Source organism: Mastigoproctus giganteus, chromosome 8 (genome assembly GCF_048544385.1).
Source record: "Mastigoproctus giganteus isolate SK-2022 chromosome 8, ASM4854438v1, whole genome shotgun sequence".
Classification (NCBI taxonomy): Eukaryota; Metazoa; Arthropoda; class Arachnida; order Uropygi; family Thelyphonidae; genus Mastigoproctus; species Mastigoproctus giganteus.
In genome coordinates this window covers 126,050,551-126,064,956 of record NC_143582.1, presented here as the reverse complement: position 1 = coordinate 126,064,956, position 14,406 = coordinate 126,050,551, and the positions used below count along the sequence as shown (strand labels likewise).

The 14,406-nt window shown below is 39.2% G+C and overlaps 1 protein-coding gene across 1 annotated transcript in view; it reads right to left on the bottom strand.

Moving 5' to 3' along the window:
* LOC150081808 (SEC14-like protein 2) overlaps positions 1–14,406 on the bottom strand; it is an 85,864-nt gene that overhangs the window by 33,694 nt on the left and 37,764 nt on the right. The window contains exons 6-8 of the mRNA XM_090379696.1: positions 9,191–9,284; positions 6,584–6,678; positions 1,049–1,127 (exon numbers count right to left, since the gene is read on the bottom strand). Coding sequence (XP_090235822.1) covers positions 1,049–1,127; positions 6,584–6,678; positions 9,191–9,284 — 268 coding nt within the window. The remainder of the gene's footprint in view (positions 1–1,048; positions 1,128–6,583; positions 6,679–9,190; positions 9,285–14,406) is intronic.

Here is a 14,406-nt window from a genome sequence, read left to right as displayed (position 1 = left end):
GGGAGGTACCCAGAAGTCATCTCCCCCTCCCGACCGGGGAGTGAAGGCAAAGGGCCACGCAAGGGAACGTGGCTAGGAAGGACGGCAGGGGGAGGGATGGAAAAAACTCCTCCCCCTGCCAGGGGTTTGGTAATTAAAACTGAATACGTTAGAGAATCCTATTCAGATCGCCAAATAGCATTTGGCAGCAGAGGTGCGATCTGTCCGGTTGTCCCAGTCTCATCCCAGCAGGGATCAGACCAATTATAAGGTCATTCGTGGGATAAATCCCATCCGTGCAGTCCTGTGTTTTGTCAGGTCCGTGGTATTAATATTGAGCGGGTTCCTTCGCTACCTTGGATCGGGTCCTGCGAGTCCTTTATTATGCTAGTTCAGTCCCAAAGGGAAGTCTTGTATCTGGGTGAGAACCAGTTTCGTTGGGTCAAAGGATGGTTAGTTTTGTCGTGGTGTCTGTTCTTGATCCCTGTAGACAGCAATAAGTGTCCTCCTTCAGGTGAACAGTCCCTGGGGGAATTTTGTGAACTCCTTATACTCCTCTTGCGAGTCCAACAGGTTTGATTCCCTGTCGCGAAGGAGGTAAGTCAGTTTTGTCGTCAGGAGGCAGAGAGATCTTCATAGTTTTCACAGAACTTCAGATCATTAATGAATGCATATGCCTTTTAGATGTGCTAGAGCAAGTTGTTTGTTTGGGAATTTTTTAGGCGAATGGACGTCTATGGCCATAGTGCGCCAGCCAGAGCTAGAAGATCGCGATATGTCAGTGTACTGTATTTGTAAATTGTATATCGTATGGTCGATTTCTTGTGTGCTGGACCTTAAAACTAGAGTTTCTAGAAGAGAAAATCGTGAGATTCTCTCACGAACTCGAACCATGGCCATTTCCACATGGTATTTGTAAGGATGGTGATTGATAACCCTAGGCTAGCTGCAACCGCATGCCTTTATTCACAAAATGTTACAAATCTTAGAATTTTATGAAATATTGGAATTCAGGAGATTTATAAATATGAAAACAGAAAAGTAAATATAAGAAAACTTGATTTATTACCTGGTTTAGTCATGAACTGCATAACTGAGAATCCTTCCATATCGAAAATATAGTTGTGTCTATCGATGATCTTTCCGAGCTGTTTAAAATAACACATAAATATTTAGTTCTTTGCACTTTATGACGCTTATGAAATAATGAATACCTTTTCATAATGCTTATGAAATGTCGTCTGGAGGTTTCAAGTAGGCAACCCAGGGATTCCGAATGCGATTTTTACTGTGCGGTTACGTAAAACTGTTTAATAAATAATTAGGCTGCTCTGCTGAATGCCTCTTTTCATATTTTATTTTTTCATACATTTTAGAGGGCGAAGTATGTGACTATTTTGAAAAATACAGTAATGTAAATATAATAAAGTGAGGCTCACTTTGCGATTCTCTAAAATGCTAAACGAATTTGTGAGAGCCCATAAATAAAACTTTTATATTTTGATATGAGTTTGAGTTGTTTGGCCATAAATAAATTTTAATAATTAAATTTTTAATTGTTAAAATTTACTTCAATAATTAAAATTATTATCATTATAATTGATCTATAAAAGTGATCTATATCAAATAAAAGTGATAGATCCTGACAACTTTATAAAGTAAAATTGTTCCAGAAATTAACAAAAATAAAATCACATTTAAAACCTGAGACAACATTTTACACACCTAAGGAGTCACGACACAGTTTCACAGATCCTTGAACAACTTCTATTAGAATAAGTAGCGACCTGGAGCGAGGGGTACTGGGGTTTCAGGGACTGATGGCAGTCATCGTGAAACAGGTGGGTATATGGGATGTGTCAGGATAACTAGGAATAAGTGCATGTATACCAATGCTAGAAGTATAGTAAATGAATTTGAAGTGTTGGTCAAGACATCAAAGGCGGATATTGTTGGGATAGCAGAGACGTGGTGTCACTGATATTAGGAATGCATAATTGGAATTTGGGGAGTACAATGTGTACAGAAAGGATAGACAGGATAGGAAGGGAGGAGGTTTCATGCTGTTAATTAAGAAAAGCATTAAATCAAAAGAAGTGCATCCAGTTGATATAGATGAACAGTGCACTGTTGAGTCAGTTTGGTGTGACATAAGCACTGCGAAACCAAAAATAAGAGTAGGAGTGTGTTATAGGCCTAATGACTCGAATGAATACAATGAACAATTGTACACAGAAATAGAGTGGGCTAGTAAATAGGAATGTCTTATAATGGGGGATTTTAACTTCCCAGATATTGACTGGAACTTGTGGGTTGGGCACTCACACACTAGTGTGTGATTTGTGGATTTATTGGATGATTGTTTTCTGCAGCAGCATGTTCGAGAGGCAACCAGAGAGAGAGTAATACTCTTGATCTGGTTATCAGCAGTGATCATTCGTGTATTAAGAATTTGCAGATAAAGGAACCACTAGGTGGCAGTGATCACAGTGTACTGATGTGGGATTTACTTAAAGATTTAATTACCATCAGGGGTAAAGAAAAGGGTTTTTGCTTCCGTAAAGGTGAGTACAGTGGTCTCAGACAGTTTTTAAATTCTGTACAGTGGGATCAACCGACGATGTTACCAACAGTAAATTCTAAGTGGGAAGCATTCAAGGAATTAATCGTGGAAGCTACTAAACGTTTCATACCTATTAAGAAATATTGTTCAAGGTTTAGGCCTAAATGGTTGTCAAATGAACTAATGAGACTCGTAACAGAGAAGAAAAATGCATGGGATGCATATAAATTATCAAGCGACTCAGAAGCCTATGGCAGATATAAGTTAATCTGTAATCAGGTCACAAAGGAGGTTCAGCAGGCGAAGGCAGATTACGAGAAATCCTTGGCAAAAGGTGCTAAGAAAAACAGCAAGGATTTCTTTACTTATATAAACTCTAAAAGGAAGGGGATGAATCTGATTGGTCCACTTGACATCGATGGTTCGACTGTTGATGATCCTGCTCAGATAGCAAACAAACTCAATGAGTATTTTACATCTACATTCACACATGAGGAGGTTTGAAAATGGCAGAAGGTTATCAAATTGTAGCAGGATGCTTAATGATTTTGTAATAACTGAGAGCAAAGTGGAGGATAAATTGATGAAGTTAAACATAAGAATGGCACCTGGGGTGGATGGGATCTATTCAGTTATATTAAAGGAGGCGGCAAAGCAACTAAGCAAACCCTTAGCCATAATTATGAGAGCATCCTTGGACTCAGGGGAGGTTCCCACTGACTGGAGATGTGCAACTGTATCCCCAATTCACAAAGGGGGATCGAAGGGTGACACGAGTAATTACAGACCAGTTAGTTTAACTTCTGTTCCGGGTAAAATAATGGAGTCACTGGCTAAAGATGCACTGCAGGATCATCTAGACAGGACTGCAGCAATAATTCAGGCACAGCATGGGTTTGTTAAGGGAAAGCCTTGTCTGACAAACTTGATACGATATTATGATGTGGTTACAAAGGAACTAGATGCAAAAAGTAATTTTATATAATATATTTCGATTTCAGGAAAGCTTTTGACACTGTTGCGCATGGAAGACTATTGTACAAATTGGAGCAGAATGGTATTGAGGGTAAATTGCTACAATGCATAAAAGGATGGTTGAGTGACAGAAGACAGAGGGTGGTAATCAATGGGTGCTGCGGTGTCCCACAGGGTTCGGTGTTGGGTCCACTGTTGTTTTGTATATTTATCAATGATATTGATGAAGGTATATCAGGCTTAATGTTGAAGTTTGCAGATGATACAAAGGTTGGCAGGGTTGTTAATGGCAGTGTGCTACTGCAACAGGATCTAGATAATTTGGGCAGATGGGCTAAGAAGTGGCATCTGAAGTTTAACCTTGACAAATGCAAAGCACTGCATATGGGTAGAAGTAACTCCAGAGAAACGTACCAACTGTGTGGTACTACACTTAAGGTGGTAGAAAATGAAAAAGACGTGGGAGTAATTGTGCAGTCAGATATGAAGTTTTCTGAGCAGTGCAGACAGGCTGCCAGGGCAGGTCATGGGGTTTTGTCAATGATATATAGGAATTTTGCTAGCAGGGAAAAGGAGGTGATTGTCCCTCTGTATAAGGCGATGGTCAGGCCACGCCTTGAGTACTGCGTACAGGTCTGGAGGCCTAATTTTAGGAAGGATGTAGATTTGCTTGAGCGTGTACAGAGAAGGGCAACAGGATTAGTGAGGGGAATGAAGGGATCCTCTTATCAAGAGAGGCTTAAGTTCTGCAAATTGCAGTGGCTGGAGACTAGGCACCTGCACGGTGATCTGATTGAGGTGTATAAGGCCTTGAATGGGTTGAGCACGCTGAATTCTGATGGGATCCTTCCACTGGTTCAGATTACGAACCTACGGGGACATACATTCAAATTAAGAAAAGACAGATGTAGAATAGATGTGCGGAAATTTGCCTTTAGCCAGCGGGTGGATAATTGCTGGAACAAATTTCCATCTGTCGTTGTGGAGCAACTGAACAGGCATTTGGAGGGAATGGTGTTTTTTTTTTTTTTTTTTGGCTGATGCTGCGTAAACTCATACACTTGCTTTCTTGTATCACATGCTACTACTACCTCTTTAGAAAGCTTAATATTTCGAATTGATAGGGAAAAAAACTCGTATAACAAAAGAGAATATTTATACTTTTCAGGATAATCTCTTCAAAAATATTTAGATCATCCAATAGATATTGGTCTATAATCTATCCATGTAGACTTTTCGTTGTTGTTTAATGCTCTTTGGAATTGGCTTTACTGTGTATTTTCTTCAGATTGGAAGAACCGTAGCTGTTGCAAATATTTTGTAAGGTTCCATGGAAGAGTAAATTGATAATGAGCTGCATATTTTCGCCATGAAAAGTGGAAATATGCAGCTGCATTTGTTGGGAAGAGGGTTATTGGTTCTCAAAAGATCTTGTTTTGAGATGATTATATGAGATTCCTTTTAGCAGCATGCATGTGAGGGTGGTTGGTTGGCCGTTGTAGGGATTTAGGCGCATCAGCAATTAGGCCACATTGCGCAGTATGTATAACATTTTTTTGTAAATTTCATGTGTTCTGTGGTTCGTTTGCGTGTCAAAAAACCTGATTTCCAGGAGAAAAACCATGCTACGCTCGCCTAAGAGACTAATTTAGGAATTTATGAAAAATATCCTTAAATTCCTTGCGTTCTTCTGCTTGTTCTTGCAGTAAGGTATTTGGAGCATTATAAGATAATTTAGGAGCATATTTCTCCGTGTATATTGTCTGTAAATTGCGTGTATTCTGTGGTCGATTTTGTTTTGCTGAACGAAAAATCCAAGTTTCCAGGAGAAAAAACTATGCCACCTCGCCTGAGACCTAACTCGGCCACGTTTGTGAAAAAGGATCATAAAAATTCCTCCCGTCATCGATGGGTCTCGAACTTAGGTCTTTTTTCACCCAGTGGTAGAATCGACCAACTATGCTACCCAAGAGGGCAATTACTCGCGTCATTGACGGGTTTCGAATCTTTTCCTCTCAGTGTGGGGAGGACGGTGACTATATCAGTCTGCGCGGTAGCACAGTGGTATCGTCAGTCTTCTCTACACCGGGTGGAAAAGGCCCGGATTCGAATCCTGTCGATGGCGCGAGGAACTTTAATGGGCTTTTTTCCCTCCGTGGCTGAGTTATTCGGTCTCGGGCGTAGATAGAAATGTCCCCCCCCCCCAAGAAACTGAGGTTTGTCGTCCAACAAAACGACGAATCGACCATAAAAACCACGCAATTAAAGAGACACAAGACGCAGCACGGCAGATGAATTAAATTATTCAGGTGGCCTAAAAAAATAATAGTAGTTTGGTGATTATACCAATTACTTCAGGTATTTTCCACCTAGTGGTGGAAAAACCTAAAGTAATTAGTATAATCACCGTCTGTATAATCAAAGACCCGAGTCGTCGTCTCCCGTCGACGATGCGAGGAATTTTTATGGGCCTTTTTCTCAACGTGGCTGAGTTTGTCGGTCTCAGGCAAGGGTAGCATAGTTTTTTCTCCCGGAAACTCTTTTTCGTACACTGTGCAGAAAATCGACCAAAGAGCACTCGCAATTTACAGACAGTGTGTACGAAGCAATGTGATCTTAGTCGCTGATGCTCCTAAAACCCTACAACAACAATGTTCCTTTCACTATAATAATCGTGGAGATATAACTGTTTTTGTCTTTAGTCAGTCCTTTTATTTCTACTCTTGATATCATCCTTTAAATTAAATTTTAAAAAATCACCAGAATCATGTGGAAAGGCTCTTTTAAATGTGCTCTTATATTTTGACTTATATTATATAACAAAAGCAACGCTTTGCCTTAGTTTATATTCCCAAAAATAATTAAAAGCTAAATTCCCTTGAGGGTATTGTTAGTTTAGTATCCACTGGACAATCAATCATTTAACTCTTTTTTTTTTTTTTTTTTTTTAGAAGAAGAGTTATGAGAGACTGCTGGCTGAAATTTCAAATTTGTAAATAATTACACTGCAAAATTAAAAGAAAGAAACAAAAAAACAACTAATAATTATGGTATTCTACAACTTACCTTTTTTGTCTGAGCCTGCATATCTTGTATTGAAATTTCCAATCTTCTTACGATGAACTTTATTATGTCAGATCTTTTTACTGAACGGGCAATACCTAACACGGATTAAGAGTAACAAAACAGAGAATGTGAAATTTTCGAAAATTGGCGATGTTTAGTATTTCTTTATAAAATCATACAAAATAGAAATAAGAAGTTTCCAATCTCATGCATCGCCTCACACAAGCTTATATCCATCCGTGGTTTTAATAATCCCACGAGTGGACATACGCCTAGGATGTTGAACGTAGAAATTGATCCGGTTCTGGATTCCATCATCGCTGACAGAGTACAGGCATAGAGGCCAAAATAAAATTTATGCATACAGCCATAAATTTTCCATTGTAAAGTCTAGGAGAGAAACTTCAAACTATGAAAGCTATGTAAAATCGTAGTACACGTGGACAAAAAAAAAAATTATTAGGGCACCCTAAGTCTAAACTTAAAGCTCACGTGCATTATGTCAAGAAATTGCGTGTATTTTATGGAAAATTTGCTGTGTTCGTTGGACGAAAAACCTTGCTATCTGCTCCTGAGACCTATAAAATCAGCCACGCAGTGAAAAAAGCATTCAGGAGGTCATCAGAAGCGACTAAGCAAACGATTCTTTACGTTGAGCTCAACGTGTCTGGCTTGTGTAGATAACTGGCGCTGAAAAATCTCACGATGAGCAAGCGGCTGTCCAATTCTTCCCTTTAAGACTGGGGACAGAAGGTCTACCGGCTGCTTTTAGATGTGATATATCTTAAAGTGAGAATGGAACACATCGTACATTCTGCAGTTCGGAAACTTTTTGATTCTACTGTTATATCATTATGTTATGTTATATTATGTTGCATAAATAAATGGAAATAATATGTTCTATAATGTAAATGATAAAGAAACATTATATTTAGTGTTTCCCAGCAGAAGTTGTTCGACAGTTTAATTTTTTCACAAGCACAAATATTGTTATAATATGAATGAGAATATTTTTAAATAAAATGTTTTTGAAACTAATAATCGATATTAAAAACATTGTTACTTTTCGAAATAAGTTCCCACTTTATCTGCTCTGTTTCTAACCGGGTTCATGGTTCTGCAAGTGGCAAATAGGAACTTTGCCAATAGAGACAAAGGCGATTACTCCATTCTATAAAGCAACAATTAGGCCCAGTGTCTTCATTTGATGTTCGTAGCCCTAGGTACTCTTCGTCCTGTGTTGTTTGTAGGTCCTAGGTTGGCTGCGCTGGTAGCACAGTGAAATCGTCACCGTCTTACCCACACTGGGTGGAAAAGGCCGGGGTTCGAACCCCGTCGATGACGCGAGGAACTTTAAGGGCTTTTTTCACTCCGTGGCTGAGTTAGTCGGTCTCAGGCGTAGATTGCGAGGGTTTTGCGTTTTTTTTTTTTTTTGTAAGTCCTAGGTACTCTTCATTCCGAGGCCTCACTACATTATATCAAACGTATTAAGATTTTCTTGGGTTAAATCTAATAGTTTGTTTTTAAAGAAATTTAAATCTGGTTCCGAAGTTATTTCCGCAACCCTTATTCCAGCTGTTGTTTGTAGTAGGGTTTTGCCAGAGACCAAGGTCATATTGTTCCGTATATAATGTCTGTAAACTGCGTGTGTTCTGTGGTGGATTTTCTGTTTGCTGGACGAAACACCATAGTTTCAGGGAAAAAAAACTATGCTGTCCTCGCCTGAGACAGGTTAACTCAGCCGCATTGTGCCCATCCTTGTACCTTGGCAGAGGCATTACCATTTTAGCATACTAAAAACGGTGTAATGAAATGCAGTATGCAATTGTATATCGCAAACCTTAACACGCACGTGATTTCAAGAGATAATCTAATTAATGCAGTATGATCTGAGAAGAGCGTTACCACGTGCTCTATCAAATTACAGGCCCTAGACAATTGTCTTGTTTCTCTAGACGCAAATTCGGGCCTCTGCATCATTACCAGATTGGGGGCCATACTTCGTACTGATATATGTGCTGCATTTGAGCATTAAATAAAGATTTTGTACGGATCATTTCTTGTCTTGTCAAAAAAACTCAGATAAAACAACAATATACACTTTTAGGTAAATTGTTTTATCAGATCAATAAAAATACCCAACCCATTTTTGGTGTTGGACCTTTTTTATTGATACTGAGTGTATTTGTGAAAAGTGTAGATATTAAACTTTCAAATATCATAACGGTAAGAAATATTAGATATGCTTGAATATGCATAGGTTTTATAAGTATACATAAGACTGAATGCCGAGTGGTCAAACACGAGAGTTAAATAGTACACGTGTTTAGTTCACCGTGGTTGTAGACCGCATAACTGCTAAATACGGCGCTGTTCTTGTACTCTCAATCTCGCAACTCCTTTGAGCCAATGTAGCCGTTCCGGAGTATAAACAGAAAATTTACTTTTTTTTCTTAGGCTGCTCGTATATGCAGAGGAAAATATATCTTTTAAATCTCTGAATTCGCACGCTCACTGGATTTATTTTCTTGTCTTTTTTTCTTTTAAGATTTCATTTTTATCTTTATCTAATTGATTAAGCTGGAAATTTCATTTTAAAATTATTACCTCTAAAGTCAAGCGATCCATAAGTAATGATCCAAACTGGATACCCTTCTTTGTCGTGTCCAGCAATTCCTCCAGGATAGTATTTTTCTAATACCTAAAATTAACATAAACGATTTTCATGTGAGCGTAATACTCTGATTATCATACTTTTTTTTAGACTATAAAAATACTATAGATCTTCTACAGTTTTTACCTTACGTCCGAATACTTTAAGTCAATTATATATCCAACCAAAAATATTTGGACACCACCACCACGTTTGAAAAACAAGAGTTCCAATGAACAGATTAATAAAGTGTACGCTCACCTTTGGTCCCAATGGTCGACTTTTTTTTGTGAAACATTTTCGACCGACTAGTTCCTTGTTACGAGACGCAGGAATTTCTATCATTCTTCTTTCATTGCAGGCGCCAGTTAAGCTGCAGAAAAGCGCAATGCTGAGCGCGCTCAAATCCAGTGTTCCAGTTCATCCAAAAAGTATTCGATCGGATTGAGACATACCAGGGCAGGCGTATTATTGGACTTTGTTTTCCTCGAATTAAGTTTTTACCCCGCTGGCATACAGGGGTGAAACCTTATGGCTCTGGAACATGAACGCCCAATTTCTAGAGAACTACCAGAGTGAGGGCACGTGGAATTGTCCAAGATAACTGTGTACAACTCGACATTGATGAAGTTTGGCAGTATCCATATACCATGACACCACATCCTCAGATTTCATTGTGTATACAATACACCCCTGCACACGACATTCTCAAGGCATTGTCAATATTCACGATGGGCCTCTGATATGAAGAAAAGCGACTTGTCACTTTACAGGACCTGTTTCCATTGTTCCGAGAACGACAGGATGCCTATCGTTCACGAAAACTATGGGCGCACTTTCGAACACTTCCGTGAATATCTGGAGCTCAAACAGATAACTTTTTTTAAAGATGTCGCTCAGTTCGCTTGGAACAAAGAATTTTGCGTGCCACATTACATTATTACGTGCGCAATATCGGCATTATGTGCAGTGTAGGAGCATGCGATACTGTAAGAGATGGTAAAAAGTTGTTGATTTGCAAACTTGCAGCTTATCAGGAAATGTCAGTGTTCAAACAGGTGTTCGATGCAAGCAGTTATAAATTACTGATACGGCATCAGACGATAAAGCTCTCCGAAACTTAGTGAGCAACTTGCTGCCATTAATTCTGTTTATATGTTTTGTCGGATTTTTTCCACCTGGAAAAGACCAGAGTCCGAATCTCTCAATGATGCGAGGAATTTTTGAGTCTTTCTCACAACAAAAAAGAGAATGAGTTTAATACCTGAGAACGCTGAGTTAGTGGATCTTAGGAGGGGATAGCATGGTTTTTTCTCCCAGAAACTCGGGTATTTCGTACAGTAAATGGACCACAGAATACATGCAATTTACACTCATGTTATATACGGTGCAATGTGGTCCAAGTTGCTGATGTGCCTAAACTCATACAACACCAAATTAACAGTGGCAAATTAACAAACTAAAATGTGTTCTTATTAAAAAAAAAAAGAGACGAATGAAATAGGACTGCTTTTATCTGTGGGCAAAAAAGGCGGCGAGACAGTTGCTTCTCCAGGTCCTTGAGTAATAGTACGCTCATAATCAAAGGCTCTAACTAAGTATCTAAAAAAAAGAGCAGATGGAATATTTTCAAGCCCCCATGAACAACTAATCGTTTGAAATGAACGTTCCAGCTGAGGTATGGTAAGACTAATGGATTATAGTACGTAAGCATTACATATGTAAGGCTTTAAAATAATATTGTGGCTCAATATGGAAAATTGTTAAAAGGGCCCATTCATAAACGTGTGCCGATTTATGCAGAAATAGTTAAAGCAGCGCTGCACGCAATGCCAGTAACAGTGGCGTTATACAAAACAGTCACGTGTATTGCGCAAAGTCAGGATATTCAGTGATCACATTGTCCAGCACTGTCACTTCATCGCAAATGGCTAATCGGATGGAAATTTAGTGAAATCGCTGTCTTTATATACTGTATATTTATTTGATTTATTTTCTTGGACTGTGATGCGTTATGAGTGTTAATTATTATTATTATGTCTAATAATAACTCATAAGTGTTAAGAATTTGCACTATGTTAATTCTTAACATAGTGCGTGATCTCTGAACTCTTCATTTAGGCCGCCGTAGCCTAGTGGCCAGGTGCGCGGGTGCATAAGTACACGTGCCTTGAGTGACCTGGGTTCAAGCTCGTGACTGCTGAATACGGTGCCGTTTCTTGTATTCTGTCTATCTTGTGAACTCCTCTGACCGTTTGGTCGTCCCGGAGTATAAACAGAATTTTTTATTAATTTTCAGATAAAGGAACCACTGGGTGACAGCGATCACAATGTACTGATGTGGGAAATACTTAAAGATGTAACTACCATCAAGGCTAAAGGGAAGGGCTATTGCTTTCGTAAAGGTGACTACAGAGGTTTCAGACGGTTTTGAAATTCTATTATTTTAAATTCTACTACAGTGGGATCAACTGATGATGTTACCAACGTTGAATTCTAAATGGGAAGCCTTCAGGGACTTAATTTTGGAGGCTACTAGGCTTTTCATTCCAACTAAGAAATACTGTTAAAAGTTTAGGCCTAAATGGATGTCAAATGAATTAATGAGGCTCGTGGCAGAGAAGAAGAATGTATGGGATGCATATAAAGTATCAGGTGACGCAGAAGCCCATGGCAGGTATAAACTAGTCTGTAATCAAGTCACAAAGGAGGTTAGGCAGGCGAAGGCATATTACGAGAAATCTTTGGCAAAGGATGCAAAGATAAACAGCAAAGAGTTTTTTTTTTTTTTTTTTTTTTTTTTTACTTATGTAAACTCTAGAAGGAAAGGGATGAATGAGATTGGACCACTTAACATACATGGGTTGACTATTGATGATCGTGCTCAGGTAGCTGATAAACTGAATGAGTATTTTGCATTTACATTCACACATGAGGAGTTATTCAATGAGGGGAGTGCCAGAAGTTTATCAAACGCTAATAGGGAGCGAAGTGATTTTGTAATAACTGAGAGCATGGTGGAGGAGAAATTGTTGATGTTAAACATAAGGAAGGCATCTGGAGTGGATGGGATCTATCCAGTTATATTAAAGGAGGTAGTCGGAGTGTGAAAAAGACCTGGGAGTAATTGTGCAGTCAAATATGTAGTTCGTTGAGCAGTGCAGAGGGGCTAATAGGGCAGGTCATGGAGTCTTGTCAATGATATATATAGGAATTTTGCTAGCAGGGACAGGGAGGTGATTATCCCTCTATACAAGGCAATGGTCAGGCCACACCTAGAATACTGTGTACAGCTTTGGAGGCCTCATTTTAGGAAGGATGTAGAGTTGCTAGAACGAGTACAAAGAAGGGCAACAAGACTGGTGAGGGGAAAAAAAGGAGTCCTCTTACCAAGAAAGGCTTAAGTTCTGGAAATTGCAGCGCCTGGAGAGTAGAAACCTGCGAGGTGATCTGATTGAGGTGTACACGGCCTTGAATGGGTTGAGCAAGCTGAATGCTGATGGAATTCTTCCTATTGCTCAGATGAAGAACTTAAGGGGGCATAGATTGAAATCGAGGAAAGACAGTTATAGAATAAAAGTTTGCCTTTAGCCAGCGGGTGGCTGATTGGTGGAACAGGCTTCCATCTTTTGTTGTGGAAGCTAATAGCCTAAATAAATTTAAGGATGAGTTGGACAGGCATTTGGAACGAATGGAGGGTGAAATGGGAGGGTTCTTTTTTTTTTTTTTGGCTGATGCTGCATAAGCTCACTTTCTTGCATCGTTTTTCTGTGTGCTAATGCTATACTGAAAGATGAACTCTTTTCCTCTTTGGGATCGTTTAAGTGGAAAATTCATTGCACATATTTGATGTGCGATATAATTTGATTTCAAGCAACCAATCCAGAAATCGGCAGAATTTCAAAGTAATTTATAACCGGAGTGTCGAAAACAAAACTTTAGATGCACAAGTGGAGACCCATAAATTCATTTTCCATCCAAAGTCAACTCCAGTACATCAAGATCCGAGTTGAAAGAGTCATTATTGGAGTGCTTTCCAATCCCCCGGACCATAGAAATCGATTTCAACCTTTTCTTCAGCCAAAGTAGCTTAACAATTTTAAACATTTGTAAGCACCATAATTTTAGAAACTGAGAGAAGACAAACATCAAATTAAAAAGGAATACCATCTAAGTGACGCGTCCAATCGAAAATTCACCCACAGTATACGCAGTGTTTCAGTGTTTGCTACGGCAGGAGCGATCCTGGCCTTAATTTCAACCATATTCCTTGGTAATAGTGGTTGCCAGATGTCATTTTTTAGAAACTTCAAAAATAGAAATCCATTGGCGTCAATGGACCGTAGAGGCCAAAGATTGAGACCCAAACGACCAATCCATCTTCCCTGGAAGAGCTGATCCAGGCATGCTGTCATTTCTTGACAATTATTCTTGTTGGAAGAATAATTGTCTATTTAGAGTCATCAGCGCTGATTTCTGGTATCAAAAGATTTTCAAGCATAGCCAGATAAATAGTCCTGCAATAATATATATATTTTTTTTGTCTCATGAAAAAAGAAAGGGTCCGATAGCTTTCTTTGAACTCAAAGCACAGATTTACTTTCGGGCTGTCATGAGTAAGTTCAAGTAAGCATTCATCTGGTTTTTCTGTGCACCAGACAGAACATTTGTGCTTGTTGACATAACCATTAACTCGAAATGTGGATTCATCTCAACACGATACGCTGGAGCAGGTTCGTTTTCATCATACCTTGCCTTCATTTCTACGTAGAAATTGGCACGCTTCACTTTGTTTTCATTTGTAATTGCTTGCACCACTTGATAGCGGTAAAGTTTCAGCCACAAACGTTTCCGGGACACTTGCCAAACGGCTGGTTTTGGCAGAACTATTTCATGACTTGCACACTTTGTTGATTTTATCGGACTTCTGAGGAACGTACGTCTGTCTTCCTCCATTGATTCATCACTCGCACTTGGTCTGCCTGTTTGCTTGGCATGAGTCACACGACATCCCGTAATTCACGAAATTCCTGCGCTACTGATAAACGGTTTCTGCTCGGAGGGTTCTTTGTAAAACGAGTTCTTCGTTCTTTACCTGATCTTTACTAGATCTCTCCAACGAGTGCGAAATCGTCTCTGAACTGTTTTTGCTGACTTTGTTTCCGCAAAC